The following is a 19,789-nucleotide window of genomic DNA, read 5'->3' as shown; positions in this document are numbered from 1 at the left end:
CAAAGTACAGTAAAAGGAGAGTTTCCAGATTTTTTGCACACCAGAAAAAGGACATGAATGCCCAAGACTGCACCAAACATGCATTTACTCTTGTAATGGAAAACAGAAAGTTCAAAAAAGTTAAATATTATAAGATGCACAGGAAACAATCTCTTCTGTTAAATTGCTACAAGAAATTCAGCTCAACACTATGTTTCTCAAATTATCCCAATCAATAAAAGCACATATGCATAACGCTGGAACACAAAAAGTTGCACTTTCCATATTGTAAAGGAATTAACTTAACAAAAGTGAAACATTAATAAGAGAAGTTTGCTACTGGCACCTTTATTTATGCCAAGAAAAATAACATGAAACCACAGTGAAAGAACAAACTTTGGCACACTGAGAAACACACAGTTTAAAGCAAAGTAACTTCTAAGCAAACAGCTACCACAATGCAACTGTGCAAACCCTGCACAACATGAGGAATACTTCTAGTCATCACTGCTTTGGGCATTCTCACTGAAACGTGGCTAAAAAGCTAAGAGGTGCCTACCTGCTACATAACTGAAGTTTATGCCAAGATCACAGAAATCTCGGCAAAGTAGATGTTTGTCTGCAGCATCTTAATACCACAAGAATGATCAGCTTCCTCTTGATCAAAGGAAAACAGACACAAACACATGAAAGCAGTAGCAAAAACCTCCAGACATTCAAGTGCAAGAGAGACACTGATGTCCCAGAATTTAGGGCAAAACATTTCCACAGTTTGATCTGGCATTCAGTAGGCAGAAATGATATAGACAAATAATACAGTAAATGAAGACAAGCACATACTTTACAAAACTTCGTATCGCAGAGGAGATAGATATTAAATAGCTAAGGAAGAGTTTAACTACTGTGGATAATTCACTTAAGAGTTAACAGAAAGAAAATGAAGAAGAAAACTAAGATGTGACCAACAGACATTTTAATATATTAATTACATTTGCAGAAAGCCTGAAATGTATATGCATTATATACACATATATACACATGACACACAAGACAATTCAAAAGCAAAAGTAATTCTATATGAAACTTTTTGATTACTATTTAACTGCAACAAAAAGTACTTTACTAAGATCCTTACAACATTCAGACCTGCGGAGAGCGTGCTGGGTGGTAGGGTTTTAGGATCTTGACAGTTTCATGATAGGAGTGAGGAAAAGTGGAAAAAAAAAAGTGAATTATTTGAATGACAGACACAAAGTCTGGCAGATGTGTTACAGTATTTTAAACAACGTAACAATAATCTTGAGTTTCTTTCAATTTTTTTTTTTTTTTTCATTTTAACGGTTAGATATATTTCCACTGTGTGAAACCCACTTACCTCTTATCTTTACACACCCACACATCATCATTGTGGAGATAAAACACAGTGAAAGGTATTTCTAAATATCCTACCTAAAGTCAGTCCAGGGTAATACTATGTTGTAAAATACCTCTGTGATTAGCCAAGATTTCAAGTCACTTTTTTTGTCCATTTGATAGGCAGACCACTATATGACTTAAGTGGCACTAGTTCACTGGGCGAGCTGCTTGAAAACAAGTATAATGGGAAAACTAACACATACCACGTTCTTACATGCACTACTTCCAACCACAGAAATACACCAAGTTGTGATGGAAATACCAAACACAAGGCAATCACAACAAAAGAATTCTGAAATTATCTAAATGTCACAAACCATGCAGCTCAAAAAAACCCTGTTGCAGTACTGAAAGAACTTTGCTTTTGATTACTGCAATTACCTTGGCTAAGTTACAGCATTACTACTCCTTCCATTATTTAGGCATATTATCCAGGTTTTCCATCTCAGCCAGTAGGAAAGATTCCCAGGAAAGTCAAATTTGGGTGTGTAACGCAAGTGTATTTAACATACTTACTGACCCGAGTCACTGTACCACAGTGCACCAAGAGCTGAGTATATAACCTGTCACACATACCTCACCTGAAAGGTAACTATATCAAACAGGACCTAGAAGATACACAGACCTCACAAAACCCGAAGTTGTCAGGCTGAGAACATCTGTGAGAGCCAATTAAAAGAGGAAGATGGAAACAGGGAGGAGACAACTTGAGTTGGTTGTTACTCAATGCAGTTAGCGTTCCCATAATTTGCATTAGTTTCCTGATCAGCTCTATTTCCCCCCAACTTGAACAGTCCAGTTATTTATAAAAATTCTATACAAACACCACTTTAAAAAACAAACAGCACAGAAGTGGATACAGAACTTAAACTGAGAATTAACTGCTTCTAGGATCCGCTCAACAACTTGAGCCAGTTGTAAATGAGGGGCTGAAAACTGCAATGCCTTGTCAGAGAGTTGGGGCAAAAACCAGATTTCAAGAGGAGTGGTCAAGATAAGTGTAACAGAGAAAAGGCAAACAAGCTACTCAGCAATATGGACACTGGGACCTTCTGGCAGAGGTGAAACAACACACAAGAAGGAAATAAGATTTTTTTTTTTGTAATCACATGAACAGTCCAGAATTAAACAGAATTAAACAGAATTAAAAGCCTTGCTCTTACTTTTCTATAGTCTTAAAATGCATTTGTAAGTGACAGATATGAATAAGATTTTAAAAGCATTTCCCCTGTCGGTTTTGCTCTGCACACATTAAAAGAATGACAACTAAGAAAGTTATAATTGTATTTTATTTATTCATGAGATTAAAAAAGCCTTACTACATAAATCTTCATACCATACCAACATGCAGGATATATAGTTTCATTTACATTAAATATGTACATGCTCCTTCAATTAGCATGTCTAGAAATAATTACTTAATATAGAAAAAAGAAAAGCATCCTTGATGCCTTTCCAACTGCTATGGATATGCCAGCCACCAAAGCAAATGGAGGTATGTGACACTACACAACAATGTCTTACAAACACTGAAGTTTTCAGATGCTTCATTTCCCTAACATGAGCATTTCAAGCAATATACTTTCCTTTTATTTCTGCAGTCTTGGAATTCAAAGGCAAGATATTTTCCTGCACTGCAATTTAATGAAACTTAGTTGGAAAGGGATCTGACTTTTTTTTTTTGAAAGGACAGAGGCAAAGTCTGTCAGTGTTACAATATTTTAAATAGTAAAAAAATAACCTTGAGAGGGTGCAGTGTATTAAACTGCGCTGAACTAAAACCAATACTTGCAAATGTTAACATCACATGAAAGGCAGCACATTAATTAACCTTGGGGATAAACAACCTTGAATGTCCATATATGAGAGAAAACAATATAGTACAAAAACCGTATAAGTATACTTTCTTTAAATCATTTTGGCTGGTAACAGATCAGTTGGAAAAGCACTGCTATCAAGAAGAAAAACCCACACAGTATTTTTAAAGAAATACACACATGAATTCCTTTCACACAAACTGTTTTTGTGATATACAGTCTAAGTTGGCACAACACAATTTTTTCTTAAATCCTTTTAGGGCTGACCAACTTTTCTAGAAAAAGAAAAAAAACATATTTTGCTCTGAAAACCAAAGTGTTCAGTATTTCAATCTCTCAGAACATATGTTAAGCAAATTTCACCGGGCAGCAAAAGGGAAGATGAGAGATTCAATACTGAGCAGCTTGTCCTTCAAATGCTTTTAGTCATTACTGTTACTACATATGGCAGCAGCAAGAACACCTACATTTTGGTCACCTAATGCTCTCCCTGACAAAAAGATTCCTGCGATGTCTTCTCAGGCTGTAGCATCTCACAATATTGCCACATGCCTTTGATTTTTGGCAAAGGGAAACACTTGAGCTCTGCAAATATTATTTGCTTGTGCCACAGAATTTTGCTCCTTTTTGCAGACTTATAAACCATTGAGCGATAGTCTCTTCCCTAGTAGTCAGGAGATGCAAATACCTTCCCTTATTGCAGGCTCATTTGTTACAGCTTGATCTGGGCAGACAGTCCAAAGTGATGGGCATGCTAAATCTGGTGCCTCACTTTCACTGCCATCCTAGCAATACCCTCAGCATTGGAGGACCCTAGAGATCAAAACTCGGATGCTGCCAGAGGACTACTACATTTGGGAAGGCGGACAGTGGCAGCAGCCCGCTGGGGCAGCACCCCTTCCTGGGGCAACACAGTGGGAAGGAGCACTTTACTTTGGGACACAGAGGTAAGATTCTTCCTATCGCTATGAACAAGATGAGGGCTCCAGGACCAAGATGTACATACAAACACCTGAATTAAGAGAGCATCAGTTCCACACCCCTGTTAATGATTTGTGTTGGTAGCTGTTGCAATTGCTGCAAAATTAGTAAGTTGGGTCCCAGAAAAAAAAGCCTCATTCTCTGCTGCAACAGATCCAAATCCTATCCACACTGCTGTCTTGAAAACACACCACAAATGTACAGACAATCTTTTACACCACATTGTATATTCTCTTCTAGCAGCCAAATCAAATAAAATAACAGATTTGGCCGAGCCCACTCTATACTGCCATGCTTGGGCATTAGTGTTCAAATGTTGATGCTTGACCACAAGTGATTACATCTGTCTGTGCTTGTCCATGCTCTACAACACATGACCCATTTGATACCATCTTTAATTACACCACATGCTGCCTTTTCTGTGGACTCCCAATCTCATACAGGGTGAAAAATAAATGATGTCCTGGTCTACATAATAAGCAAAGCTTTTTTGCAACATATGCCTCTGAAGTTAGAAAGTATAAAGTAGGAAAACATAAGAAGAAAAAAAGCCTGGGAAGAATGTGACTGAATATTGGGCAGACTTCCTTACACTTCAGAGAGGAGGGGGAAAAAAAAAAAAGTCACAAATATAAATTCTGAGCATTAATTGCTTTTACCCCTTCTCTTCCATGTCAAACATGAAAAAATGGAGACCCAAGACCTAGAAGCGCTTGACTGCTCAACTGCAACAGCTTACAGAAGGAGCCATGACTGCTGAGCACAGAAGGAGGGCGAGGAACAGCAAACAGGCAGTCCTGGCTCCCTCCTTGGCTCCTCACCCAGCGTTACCTCAGAGAAGTCAAAGACTTGGATTCATCTTCCCACTCCATAAATTTGGGATAATACTACTTCCTTATCTCCCAAAGCAATTGTAAAGCTACTTTTAGAAACTACAGTGGCTTAGGACAAAAGGAAAATTAATTCCCTCTTACGCCCCAGGTTTAGATGGTTTGCCATCCACAAAGCAAAGGCCCCATATCAGATAATTAAGGTAAAAGTATAATGAGCAGCTGCCTAATACCTTAATCACCACTCATCTCATACATCGAACCGGGGAGAGGTCATGTGAAGAAAGAGCAGCCAGACACGCCCTGACACCTACCCGTGAGGCCAAGAGCTAAGGTCACAACAACGAGCCTTGGCCCTAACATCTCCTGGTGCTGGGGGACTTGATCCCATGCCACATGCAACTCCATATGGCGCAGCAGCCTCCACCACATCTCACACACACCCTCTTTGCCCTCAGAAATTAAAAGTTATGTTCACCAAGCAACGAGGAGGGACCTTAATAGGAGCCGTGCCTATGCAAGGGCTCGGAGTGAGGCGTTCACGCTCGATACCAGCTCAACCAGTTTGCTGCCCGGGTTGGCCAACCGGCACAGGCAGGCCCAGGCACCGCTGAAAATAAGGTTCATAAATCGCTCCCTCCCCGCTCTCCACTTCGGGGCAAAACCAAGCTGCCGCCCTCCCCGACAGCACCGCCGGCGGTCGGGGAAATCGCGGCGGCACACGCGGCTGCCTGGCGAGCCCGACCCGCCGCACAAAAGCCACCTCATGGCAAACACCTCCCGCACCACAAAGGCGGCACCGGGCGCCGGGGGAAGGGGCACGCCGGGGGCCTCGGTCGAGACCCACTCTGCGTCCCCCCAGGAGCCGCCAACCGCCGGCTCCCTCCGGCGCCGGCACTCCCGCAGCCCCGCCGAGCATAACCCGCCTCATCCCTCCGCGGGGCCGGGGCCGCCCCCCCTCCGCGCCCCACGGCGGCCCCGGGCCCGGCCCGAGATGGCGGCCGGACCCTCCCGCCGCCGCCCCCTCAGCGCCGCGCCGGCCAGCACCTGCCGGGCAGGCGGGGGAGCGACCCTCGCCTGCCGCCCTGTGGGGCTCCGGCAGCCCCGGCCCGGGGCGGGAAGGCACGGGACAGCACCAGGGGCAGCTGAGGGAGGCGGGCGGGCGAGCCGCCGTCCTCCGGCACCTTGCGGGGCCGCAGACTCATCCCCTACCTGTCGCCCGCGGGTAGCTCCGCGCAGCCCCCGGCTCCGCCATCTTCCTCGGCCGGTGGCCACCGCCGCGTCCTGCTGCCGCCGCCGGGGCTCCGCTCCGCTCCGCGGCGCCCAGCGGCCGCCGCACAGGCGCACTGCCCGCCCCGCGGCACCTGACACCGCGCGGCGGGCGGGGAGGAGCGGGAGCGGGGCCGGGAGCGAGAGCGGGGCCGGGCACAGCAGCCGACGGCAGCCTGGTGCCGCTCGGCGGCGGCTCCTCGCCCGGTGCCGCCTGCGCCGGGCGGGGGCGGCTCCCGCGTCGCCAGGTGCTGCCGCTGCCGCTGCCCCGCCCCGCAGCGCTGAGGGCGTGGGGGGTCCCGCCGGTAGTCACTCGGTAGAGCCTCGCCCCACCCTGGCCCCCGCTGCACCCCCGCCGCTCCCCCAGCAGCTGCGCCGGGGAGCGCGGCACCTCGGCCGGCGGGACGGGGAGGGCCGGGCCTGGCCGCAGGGCAGCGGGGTCCCGCCGGTAGGGGAGGCCCGGCCCAGCGCCCTGCGTGCGGCCCACCCGGCTCGCCGCACCGCCCGCCTGTCACCTTGCGCCGTGGGTCTGCGCTCGGTCCGGCGAGGCAGCGCGGCCGAGCCTGTGCATTGGTGAGTGGGCACGTTGAATCGGTTTGTCTCGGAGAGTCAAACAACGTGCCCTCCGGCCTTCCGGGAGGTCCTGCCATTTTTTTCCAGATTTTTCCATCCAGGAGATTGCGTGCGCCGTTTGCAGCCATGCGCCGCCTGGGTTGAGTCGATGGCGCTGGAGGAAGGCACAAGCATGTCCTCCTCGTCCAGCTGCTGCTCGCGGTTTTCCCCCCAAGGTGGTTCCCACTTCCAGGCCTGCGGATGGCCCTTCAGGCTGGGCTGGCCCTGCGGCAGCGGTACCATTTTGTACTCAGTTTTAGAAGAGGGGAAATAAAGAAATGTCATCTTTTTTTCTCCTAAACGGTTATGTGGTCGAAATTTATGTGGTCATTCTAGTGGTCGTTTATGTGGTCGTTCTAGTGGTCGAAAAAACCCCCAGAAGTTTAACACACAGCTTGCGTATTTGTTTTGCTCCCACCTTCCCGTTTTTGCTGATTCTTGACAACGTGGGGACGCTCTGCAGCGCTACAGGAACAGACACGGCTCCACGCGAGGCCTTGGGGAGGCTCCTGCTCCACTGCCTCGAAACGTTGCCAGAACTGGTACTAGCCACCAAAAAATGTTACTGCCTCATCTTCAATGCCAGTTTACCAAAATTGAAATTTAAGACACATTTAATCCTCACACTTTCCTTTCTTAGTCCTTTTGTTCTGTTCTTTTTGCCTAGCAATTATGTTCCTCTTATATTCTTCTCTAGCTGAAAATACAGACCATAGTCAATATAAGGGGGTGGAGGAAGAAAGTATTTTCTGTTCTTTTTTTTTTTTAAAGCATTTGCTTTGGTATTCCTGATGTGTCTCCCAGTAAGTCACTGTTTTTTATTAAGTGCAAATTATTCTGTTGGGGTGCTGGTCAAGAATTTTCTTCCATCTATACATTCAAGTCGTGTCCTCGTGTTTGGGTTCACACATCTCAATAAAAAAGCTTAACTAGACAGGTTTTGTTGGTGCGTATAGTAGCACTTATTCCTAATGTTGCCTTATCAGTGAAAGACTTCATTTTCGTTGTTTATAACTGCCAAATTTAAAAAGTGTCGATTGACGTTTTCATGCCAGCTGTTTCTCAGGGTAAACTTCTGTCAAGGGGCTCCACTTAAAATTATTTTACCTGTCTAAAGATGTAATTGTACTGTTTTGCTCATGTTACAGAAGAAAAATCCTACCTGTCTTACTGTAGGTGTGCCTCCTGATTTCCAGGGGCTCCTTTGGCAACAAAACCAAAAGAAGGAAGACTCTCCTGTAATCTTAATTAATTTTTAGCCTATTGGTGCCTGATGAACACACAGGAAAGAAAGCTGGTCTCAGTGCAAGTTACATGGGCTAGTGCTGAGGGAAAGGAAACCGAGAGGATGAGTTTCCAGGACTGGGAATTAGGAAAGCAGGGAATGGATGGGGGGGATATGAAGGGACAGGAGAAGATAGAGGAGCATAGCCAGAAGCTGGAGAAGGGGGTATGAGGGTATTTGCAGGGATGGTATTTGGTCAAGAGCCGGTGGTTGGGTGCAGAGGGATGGATAGGACCACAGGAGAATCTGCCCTGGGCAATGTGAGCCTACTAGTGCTGGCTCCCAAGCGGTCGTGAAGCCTGTAAGCATAGCATGTCACATGGAGAAATAAGTAGTCTCCTACGACTGTAATTTCGTCTGATGGCTGGCTCACGGCCTCACCAATATTCCGACGGGGAGTCATGCAGTGAAAAGAAGATTTTAAAGAAAACTTAAGGAAACTATATGGAAAACATTAAAGCTCCAAAGACAAAACCCGCCCCTATAGTATTGTATGTAGTATGTGATATGAGTCAGTTTTTAAATTACCTTTGCAAAGTGTTTTTTCCGCAAGACTCCTGCCTTCAATGCAAAGGATGTGTTTAATTAATGTATAGTTCTTCAATGTTTCTCTTCATTTTCATCATGTAAAGTGGAATCTTTAATGTCATATTCACTGTACATTTTTCAAACCTTGCCTTGAAGGCAGGTTAATTAATTTCCATGATGGCTTTCCTGTGGTACTCTCATAACTCCTTCAAGCATTAATAAATTTAACTTTTAACAGCCTTCTAAGTTGAAGTAGTACTATTATCATATTTTACACACAGGGAAGGACTAACAGAAGGTAATGTATCTAGAGTTGTCTGTAGTTGGTTGTTAATTCTTTTATGTTGTAGAGGTTGGTAGGTTGTTTTAAAGCAGGGAATAGTGGGTTTAATACAGTGTGCATCTACCAGCACCTAAGAAACAAGACCAGAACCGTTCTTGCTCAGGTTTGACTTTGAATACTTTATGGATCTTTAAGCACCAGATGTAGTGGGTTACTTACAATCTACAAAGCTTTGGTATGCACTTACAGCAGGGAGTCAGGAGCTAGTTTCAGACATATCTGCGTATCCTTCTTTATGACAGATAGAGGAACTCTGGGGAATTTTTTAATCTTCAACTTTTAAGAAGGAAGTTGTGGACTCTTTAATTTTGCCCATACTTCACAGAACAAGATGATTTTCCTGACCGTAGCAGCTAAAGGGGCTTTTCCAGCTGTGATAGGACTACGGCCAGTGCCTGCATGCTCAGAGTTGGAGATGTCACCATGTCCCTCTCTAACTCTCCACCCCCCGCCTTGCTCTACTGTCCCTTCATATCACACTAAAGGAAGCCATCCTAAAGGCAGCACGTCACCAGGAGCAATGTGAGGCTCCACTTCTGAGTAACAGGGGAAGGAATACATAACCTGACAGCCCTACAGCCTTGGGAGCTGAGGGAAGGGACCGGGAATTTTCTCCTCGCCCCCAGGACCAGGGGCGTGAGTTACCACAGCGCTACCAGTGAGGGCAGGGAGATGGGCAGGGAGAAGCTGTGTGTGTGCTGGGCTGTGGCCAGCCTCTTATCATCATCTCTCTGGCGTGAATTACAAGGCAATGCAGAAATTCTCCCAAGCACAGCTTCACCTCTGTGAGGCACGTCGCATTGAGCCCTCTGACTGGGAAGGTGTTTTATTGCAGACACTTTGGTTATTCTGCTTTCTTTATCTGATGCCCAGTTTGTCCTTCTGTGAATGAAACTCTGGTAATACTTGTTCCAGATTGTTGTAGTTTAAAGCATTTTTCTTTCTTTTATGGTGTGTTGTGCTCTGTTAAAGTCAACGCCACTTTGGGTTTCTTCTGTGGAAAACATTTTTGCCCTCTTACCACACATTTTCAGCAGGTGCTGTATTTAAACAGGTGTGTGCAAATACTCATACAAGAGCTACAGTAGGTGTTGGTCAACCTAAGCCTGGGAAAATCTCAGAGGTAAATCTGCAGAGAGGTAAAGTTCAGGATGCAGGCAGAAAGAAGCTGGAGGGACTGCTAATTTTGCCACCTTAACAGACATTACAATAAAAATTGTCAAAAGTGTAAACTAACTTTGAAAAGCTTGGCTTCTTTTTTCAGTGTTTTTTATATCTTGTGGTTGTATCTATGTGACCAAAGCCATCTATCCGTAGGAATGCTTCCGAGGGGAAACAGAATGGTGAGCCCTGAGCCAACTGGCCAAATGTACGATGGTCCACAGTTCCTGCTCTATTTCGCTGTTTTGAATCAATAGCCGACAAGTCAAGAACCCAAAAAAGTGCTGCAAACAGAATGGCTGCCCGTGGTATTTCAGTTAGAGCAATTGGCCCAGCGTCACGCAAACGCTGCGTGTCAAAGATGGGAAATCCAGTCCTCCCAGGCAGTATTTGTCTGCTTTAACTTCAAAATCATCCGTCCTTTTCTGAAACTCCTGGAAGTCCAGTGCCTCATGACTTCTGAATGAAATGGAGTGCTTGCGCCAGAGTATTTTTACGGACAATACAAATTCATCTGAAGAGAAGTACTCCTCTTCATCAGGTAAGTTCATGTCCTCCGAGAAAAACAGAACATGACTCAGAAGTTAAAAAGGGTGTTTTAAAACATATGTCAGAAGCTGAAGAAAGGTGGTGGGTATAACTAATTATAGTTCTTCCTTATTGTTGAAGTATTAACTCACCACCTTAAGCGTTCCCCTGAAACATTATAAATCATGATTGTACTTAGAGAGTTATCAAGAAATTAGGTTTGCAAATGACAGAAGGTTTGCTCATGGACTAGTTGACTGATAAGAAATCTTCCTCATGAGGGATCAGTCTTACACAAAAAAATTCATGGGCACTGAGTCAATAAACTGAGACACAGTATGATAACGGAGAAAATTATTTTTCCCCAGTCGCTTGAAACCTTTCTATAAAATGTGTTGGTGGTGTCAATCTTGAAGCTAGATAACAGCAAAATGGTGCTCTGTTTCAAAACCACAATTCTGAAATCAAAAGTCATGTTGTATTTCTAAAGGACTTCTACCTTTTAGTCATGAATGTTTTTATAAAATATAGCTGAATTTGCCCTAGTGACATGGCTTCAATTTGTTTGTCTCTCATTGTCTAAGAAGCCATGGGCAGAATATCCACAGGAATTAAACTATCTTTTTAAGTTCCCGTGACTGAAGACCAGGACCAATGTGCAGCTCAGTCTGGCAAAGCTTGAACTACATCTGTCTGCTTTATTTTTGTGTACTTACATAGCTAAGAAGTGTCATTCAATGAATAATATCAGCTTAACGTTAAAATAATTTTTAGGATGAATCATAATGGATTGCTTTTGTATTTGTCATTTGGCATGCGAAAAGCATATTAGTTCTCTTCCACGTGCAAAAAATATATTTAAAAAACCCTACATTGTTAAATCACACATCTTCTACCCCAATATCCTATGCCATATATAATTTTTTATACTCCCTGAATGCCTTGAACTAGGGGCATATTCTCACTTGCCTCACACATTTATGTTATCTTTTGAAGTTCAGCTGGAGCTATTTGACTTGGAACAGGTTGACACTAATGAGGTCAATCTTCACAAAAATAAGGGAAAACAGAGAAAGAGAGGAACTCTCTCATCACCTTGTCCTTCATTATTTATTGACTGCACGGGCATTTAAAGTCATGTACAAACATAGCCCTGCCTACACACCCTGCTTTACTGAGCACAGTAATGGGATAAAAAGTAGTGGAATGCAGCACAAACCTATTTCACACCTGATTTAAACTGAACCTTTTTTCATCAATGTTTCATTGAAAGGATGATATATATTATTTCTCCAGTTCTCCTGTAAATAAGGCCTTCCTTATTTACCACCAAATACCTGCTTTTCTCTTTCAGATTCAAAACCTTGTGAACCGTGAATCTTAAGAGCTGTGTTATTAATTGCTTTGCAGATTTGTGGCCAGGTATTATTGGGGGATATGAACAAGTTAGATTTTGATGAGTTTTGGATTGCTTTTGATTCTGGGATTAAGCTAAAGGTTCTTTACTGCAGTATCAGGCAAAGAAAAGGCAAAAACTCTGTTAGCTTTTCATGCTTTAACAGGATGTGACACAGTCTTAGCATTTGCTGGGAGAGGCAGGAGAAGATAAGTCTTGCTTAGGAAGGAAAGAATGTCTGCCCTGCAGCCATAGAAACGCTTCTCCGTTTCTCTTCACCACCTGCTGAAGTGATTGATATTTGCCTGAAGGATTTGCAATTATTTGTAGTATTTTTGTTTAACTGCAGCAGCGTACTTTGCCAGGAAGAGGCATGTTCCTTCCCCAGCGGTACATCTATTCATATAGGGGAAGATCATGTTATATTCACATATGATAGAAGCATGGACAGGAACATATCTACATCAGATTGATAATGAGCTGTTCTCAAGGTTATGGAATATCAAATCCTAAGATATTTCTACTCTGATTGAATGCCTAAAATAGCATTAAACTAATTAAGTTTAGTTATCATTGAATAATAATTATACTGCATCAAATGGCAGACAGTCAGTAGAGAATTAGTTTTTCACTTTTTTGGTTAAACTAGCATCCTGTGTGTAAGAAATTAAGTAAGTCACCTTGAAGGGAAGGGAAGTCATGGCTACCATGGGGATACAAAACCTCTGGAACTTATAGACCAGGTAGGTCCAAGAAGCCAGGCGGTCTTGAGACGACATACATCTGTGAGTGCAGAGGGCTCTGCCTCACACGCGCAGTGAGACCACTTGCATGCTCCGTGCTCGCCCCTTCACACGTGACTGGTAAGCCCAGTGCCTCAGCCTTTCTGAGCGCTATCCATAAGATAACTCCGGGAGAGACAGAATAACTGGAGGAGAGAAGTCAGCGTGGTTTAGGTCCGCTTTCATAACTACCTACTAGGAACTCAGATGTGACTTAAGAATGTATTTAATGGAACTCAGACTCAGATGCGACTTAAGAATGTATTTAGTGCCTGCCCAGCGTAGGAAAACAGAAGTTGAATTCTGATTGCTTTTATTTAAAGAGAGAGAAAGAACATTGTAAAAGATGAGGATTTTATTTACTTTCATAATCAATTTTCATTCTTCCTCAACTTCCACAGACCGTGACATTTATTCACGTGTGTGACTTGGCACACTCAAACATAGAGAATGCAACGCTGGTCACAGTGATTCTGTGGTTGCTTCGAAGCAAGATAAATCAGGCTATGCCTGCAGATGCTTACAGTCTAAAGGCCTCCTGGTTATTAAAATGAGATCAATAATTTTGAAGCAAGCAGTGTCTGAAAATGGTTGAGCTGAGCCTCAAAGCAATGGGTATAAAATAGTATACTGAACATTTTAACGCAAAAGGGGAGGGTCTGTTGACAAAACTTGTTCATCAAGAATGAAATGGATCCTCAGGCTGAGCTCCACTGACTTCAACGCAGCAAATTACACAATCTGCCTCTGAACAGAAAAATCAGTTATTTCAGTTTATAATGTATAAATATTCAACAAAGAAATGTTAAATATATATGCTAAAAAGATAAAATAACAGCAATACAGAAGTCTCACAGAGATGTACTTAGTTGTCACACATTTCAAAACTTGAGTAAACATCAGATGTTAATCAAACATTAACTTACCTTAATTTCACAGGTTAAAGATCACTCCCGCATACAATTAAAGATCAATTTTCTGCCTCCCTGCCAATCCAGTAATTCATGGAACATGCCGCTTCCTCTAGATTTTAATTTTATAGGAGTTGTAACTAAGCAAACATAGTGATTGCAGTTTGTAAATATTTGCGAACCTCTGTAGCCAATATAAGAGAGAACAAAATATAAAATAAAAAGATCTGGTAATTGCTAGTGGGTTAATAAAAATAGGCATGACAGATTCTGTGGAAATAATGTAAAGGATGGTACCAAATGCATAATGTTGTTTTTGCAGTCATTTAGTGTATTTTCTGAATTCTAGCTCTTTGACAATTTAGCCTTCCCCCCCCCGCCCCTTGAAAATCAGGTCTAATTACGTCTAGTATGTATCTTGTAATTTCCTTTTTTTTCAATTTCTACTGCATATCAGAGTGTTCAAAGTTTGTTTTTAAATTAATTTGTGATCATTATGAGAGAAGTTATTTACTCTGCCTTCAAGCTCAATTTGAAGATACAACCTGATGCAACTAACCCAGCTAGTTGGAAAAAATTAAGATGGCTAAACCCAGCATTTCTATTCAATGAGAATTCTGCCATTTCAGAATTTCTTTTCATTCCAAATCAGTTAAAAATAATGGAAATTACTTATTTGTAGTTAAAAAATGTTTAAGGATTCTTCAGATTTCTTCCTAGCCATATGATGGAAAGTCTTCATAGCACTCTTGCATACCTTGTTATGCAGTGCAGTGGTCTGTTAGCACATCTAGGAAGAGGTAGGTCTTCCAATCTGAGGACTTCAACTTTTCCATATTTATAGAGTTAGTAAGGGTACTTCTTTTCTTTTCCAAATTACATGACAGAGATCTACATCCCTTTCTATATCCAACCCCCAGGCTCTCTTGGATACTTCAGGTTCTCTGATACTTCAGTACAGTATGTTTTCTACCCTTCTCTAAACAATTTTAACTCAAACATGATCCATCTTATATATACCGTCCCTTTTCTTTCTCTGAAGTCATTGATGCATAATGCTATTTCACCATCTTTGTGTTTCTCTTCTATCTTTACTGAATAATGCATATACTTCCATCCTGATATTCCAGCCACAACTGCTAATCCTCCACAGGTCTCTGTACTAGCTGGTTTCACATTCTGACTCAGTTGTTCTGGATCCTCTGTTTTGTTGTACCAACGGAATACCTTCATACTGGCCACCACAAGAGGCTAATTTTTAGCCAGTACTTCCCCCTCTGTATTAGCCAGCATGCGCTCTTATCAGTAGTGGCACTTTCATTCTTCTGACCCTCTGATATTTCTTTCTCACTACATTATCATCATGCAGATTAAGTGAGCCTTTCCCAGCTTTGTTCCCTACTTTTAAATTTAAGCTCGTATCAATCAAATTAGCCTTGATCCCAGTCCAGAACTCAAACTATTCAGTGTATGATCCTCTTCCAAGAATGTTTCCCAGTGGCAGACCAACCCTAAACCTTCTATAGGGTGATCTGTTGGTCTTCAGTGTCTAGTTGCATCTTTCCTCTAAATCTTTAAAGACCAGAAGAATTCCATTCCATTTTTATTGATATTTGTATTAACCACATTTAACTGGGTTGTAATTTCAGACATCTTTTCCATGTCTTCCTACTAGCAGACAATTGCTTCTGCAGATGGAGAAATTTTTCCATGTTCATTCATGAGTTTTAACCTGCTGGAGCAAAAGTGTGCAAGAGTCAGAAGGACCATTTCCTATGTGGTTTAGATTATCCAAACTAAATAAAATTATTCTAATGTCTTAAGTAAACCACTACGACTTGATGAACACCAAAAAAAAGCTGTGTTAGGTATTTAGTGTCAAAATCAGGAAGGCCAAAGCCCAGCTGGAGCTGAGACTGCTGAGGGGCACTGGTTGGAACAAGGCAGATGCTGTGAGAATGCTCATTGGAAAAGCAAGTTCAAGGAAAATGGGCTTCTGCTGATGGAGGCCTGTGCTGATTTTGGCTGGGATGGATAGTTAATTTTCTTCATAGTAGCTAGTATGGGGCTATGTTTTGGATTTGTACTGAAAACAGTGTTGATAATACAGGGATGTTTTCGTTACTGCTGAGCAGTGCTGACACAGAGTCGAGGCCTTTTCTGCTGCTCCCCCCACCCCACCAGCGAGCAGGCTGGGGGTGCACAAGGAGCTGGGAGGGGACACAGCAGGGACAGCTGACCCCAACTGACCAAAGGGATATCCCATACCATATGGCGTCATGCTCAGCATATACAGCTGGGGGAAGAGGAAGGGAGGGGGGGACGTTTGGAGTGATGGTGTTTGTCTTCCCAAGTAACCATTACGCGTGATGGAGCCCTGCTTTCCTGGAGATGGCTGAACACCTGCCTGCCCATGGGAAGGAGTGAAGGAATTCCTTGTTTTGCTTTGCTTATGTGCGTGGCTTTTGCTTTAGCTATTAAACTGTCTTTATCTCAACCCATGAGTTTTCTCACTTTTACTCTTCCAATTCTCTCCCCCATCCCACCGTGGGGGAGTGAGCGAGTGGCTGTGTGGGGCTTAGTTGCTGGCTGGAGTTAAACCACGACAGTCCTTTTTGGCACCCAATGTGGGGCTCAAAGGGTTCAAGATAATGACAGATTTGATTGGAATGTGCCAGATCAAATTTATAGCTGTTATTGCTGTTTAGCTATTAATTGGCAGGCTCCTGTGCTTGCTTGCCTTACTGTATATTAGCGTCTAGTGCTCATTAGTGGCTGCTTTTTGCTTTCGCTGCCTGGTGTACTGCTTATCATCTTACTCTGCTGTGCCTGGGGACATTTTGATAACAGTGATGGTGATGTGCCTGGGCTGGCAGACAGCCATGGCATTGCTGCTGTTTCTGTGCTGCTGTACTGGACAGGCTGGAACTCCAGTGTGAACTCGAGTCAAAGGGACTGTGACCTGTGGATGAGTCCACGTGGGAGCAGAACACCCCGAAGCATCTGTGGCTGTGGATAAGCCCATGTCAGAGCAGGCACATCTCGAAGCATGTGTGGCCATGGTTATGTCTGTGCTGCAGCAGGTATACCTCTGAAGGAATTGTGGCCCAAGGATAAGTCCACACTGGAGAAGGTACACCTCGAAGCATCTGTGGTTGTGGATAAGTCCATGCTGCAGCAGATACAGCTTGAAGCATCAGTGGCTGTGCATGAGGTCATGCTGGAGCACCTCAAGGCATGTGGCCATGGATAAGCCCACGACAGAGCAGGTACACCCCTGGAGGCATTGCAGCCATGGGTAAGGCCATGCTGGAGCAGGGATACCTCTGAAGGCATGGTGGCCCATGGAGAAGGCCACACTGGAACAGGTGCACCTCAAAGTGACTGTGGCTGTGGATAAGCCTATGCTGCGGCAGGTATACCCCTGGAGAGACTGTGGCTCATAGATAAGGCTCCACTTGGAGCAGGTACTCCCCTAAGGGACTGCAGTCTGTTGATATGTCCAAGCCGGAGCAGGGGCAAGGGGAGGAGTTCACTGCAGTGTTAAACCCGATGGTCCAGTCCAAAGGGACCAGGGGTGGAGATTGTAATGGACATACCTTTAAATTTTTGTAACCCAGGATTTGAGTTGCATGTTACAGGAATTACTATAGCTGGAACCACCTGAACCAATGGAGAACAAGCCTTACAAGAAGCAGTGCAAGTTCAGCAGTGACCGGACCTGAGCTGGCTTTGGTGCCCAGTAACTCCACGCAACACACCACTTCTCCTGTCCTGAGTGACCCCCATAATAGACGGAGCCCAAAGGCATGGACTAAATTAACTCAGTGGACATTTGTGGACATTTTAAAGACATTTCACAGGAGTGATCCATAGACTAAGGGAAGGATATCTGTGTATTATATCAAAGGATGGGAAGGGGGTGGGTAATGAGGTTTTATTGGATCGTATGGCACCTGAGCATGATGTAAATGGTATGGAATAAGGGGCGGAGAATGTGCTGGTTTTGGCTGGGAGAGAGTTAATTTTCTTCATAGTAGCTAGTATGGGGCTATGTTTTGTATTTGTGCTGAAAACAGTGTTGATAACACAGGGATGTTTTTGTTACTGCTGAGAAGCGCTGACACAGAGTCGAGGCCTTTTCTGCTGCTCCCCCCACCCCACCAGCGAGCAGGCTGGGGGTGCACAAGGAGCTGGGAGGGGACACGGCAGGGACAGCTGACCCCAACTGCCCAAAGGGATATCCCATACCATATGGCGTCATGCTCAGCACATACAGCTGGGGGAAGAAGAAGGAAGGGGGGGACATTAGGAGTTATGGCATTTTCTCTTCCCAAGTAACCATTACGCGTGATGGAGCCCTGCTTTCCTGGAGATGGCTGAACACCTGCCTGCCCACGGGAAGTAGTGAATGAATTCCTTGGTTTGCTTTGCTTGCGTGCGTGGCTTTTGCTTTAGCTATTAAACTGTCTTTATCTCAACCCATGAGTTTTCTCACTTTTACTCTTCCAATTCTCTCCCTCATCCCACCAGAGGCGAGTGAGCAAGCGGCTGTGTGGGGCTTAGTTGCCTGCTGGGGTTAAAGCATGACAAGGCCCCTAGTGACAACAGGTGTCAATAAAAAAGCTGATGAACTCAGTGCCTTTTTTCTGCCTCTGTCTTCACAGCCAAAGCGAACTCCCAGACCTCTGCCTGTACGGGCACAGTTGGGGAAGGAAGGGGGCAGCCCCCAGTGGAGGAGCAACAGGTCAGAGAAACTGGATGTATTCAGATCCATTGGGCTGGATGGGAATCACCTCAAGGTACTGGAAGACCTGGTGGGCCTGAGTATGAGGCCACTATCAATCTTCATCTTTGAAAAAGGCAAGGAGGAGGACTTGGGAAACTATATGCCAGTCATCTTCACCTCAGTCAATGGAAAGATCAAGGAACACATAATCAGCAGTAGTCAGCCCAGGAAGGCAAACCATGTTTGACCTGCCTGATTGCCTGCTGTGATAAAATGACTGGTTCTGTGGGCAAGGGCAGACTGTGAGTGTAATTTACCTTCATTTGAATATGGCTTTTGACACCACCTTCCCCAGCCTTCCCCTCTGGAAACCGCAGGAGCATGGACTGGACAAACAGACTGTTTAGATGAAATGAAAACTGGCTGTAAGGGTAGCAGTCAATAACTCAGTATTTGGCTCGTAATCAGCAAAGCACCCTGGGGTCAATACTGGCACCCATATCAAATGCCTTCATTAACAACCTGGCTGCAACACAGAGCTCATTCTCAGCAGATCTGCAGATAACACTAAGTTAGGGGAAGTGGCTGGTGGTTCAACCAAGAAGGACCATGAGAAACTTAAGGATTGGACAGAGACCTCGTGATCCTTATAAGAAGTATGAAGTTCTGCACCTGGGGCAGCTGGAATAACCCCATGTACAGGTACAGGCTGGGAAGTGGCTGGCTAGGTCATAGTCCTGTGGGTTACAGTGCACACTGGGTGGAATGTGAACCTGTGATGTGCTCTTCTGAAAGAAGCTACATACTGGGGTACATTAGAAGTGTGGCCAGAATGTAAAGGGAAATTTGCAGATAATCTCTACTTGGTACTGGTGAGGCCATACTTGAAATAGTGTTTAGGTTTGGAAACCTCTGATCAAGAGGGACATGGCGAAATTGGAAAGAGTTCAGGGGAGGGCTACTATGAAGGCTATTGAGGAGAGGCTGAAGGAGCTGGACTTACTTAGCCTGGTAAAAAGGAAGCTAAGAAGAGACATAACATCAGCCTACAACTGTTTGAAGCATTATTACAAAAGTGACAGAGCCAAACTCTTCTTGCTACTGCCAGCTGGTCTAACAAAGAACAATTGCCACAGTTTACAGCTTGGGAGGTTCAGACTGGGCATCAGAAAATAAAATCAACAAGAGGGTAGCTGGGCACTAGAACAGGTGCCCACCACAG

At 44.2% G+C, this 19,789-nt stretch overlaps 1 protein-coding gene and 1 long non-coding RNA gene across 2 annotated transcripts in view; both read right to left on the bottom strand.

The window, feature by feature from the left end:
* The window catches only part of MAP7D2 (MAP7 domain containing 2), an 85,336-nt gene extending 78,828 nt beyond the window's left edge, over positions 1-6,508 (bottom strand). Inside the window, exon 1 of the mRNA XM_072849033.1 lies at positions 6,236-6,508. Within this exon, the coding sequence (XP_072705134.1) occupies positions 6,236-6,278 (43 nt within the window). The 5' untranslated portion in view covers positions 6,279-6,508. The remainder of the gene's footprint in view (positions 1-6,235) is intronic.
* A 6,834-nt stretch (positions 6,509-13,342) lies between these two features.
* On the bottom strand, positions 13,343-15,564 carry LOC140647698 (uncharacterized). The gene is made up of 3 exons (XR_012040921.1): positions 14,596-15,564; positions 13,854-14,022; positions 13,343-13,674 (listed from the first exon to the last, which is right to left on the bottom strand). It is a non-coding gene; the product is annotated as an uncharacterized lncRNA (long non-coding RNA).
* Positions 15,565-19,789: the final 4,225 nt, after the last annotated feature.

Source organism: Ciconia boyciana, chromosome 1 (assembly GCF_034638445.1).
Source record: "Ciconia boyciana chromosome 1, ASM3463844v1, whole genome shotgun sequence".
NCBI classification, from domain to species: domain Eukaryota; kingdom Metazoa; phylum Chordata; class Aves; order Ciconiiformes; family Ciconiidae; genus Ciconia; species Ciconia boyciana.
Note: the sequence above shows the minus strand (reverse complement) of the source record. Positions and strands in the feature narration are given on the sequence as shown.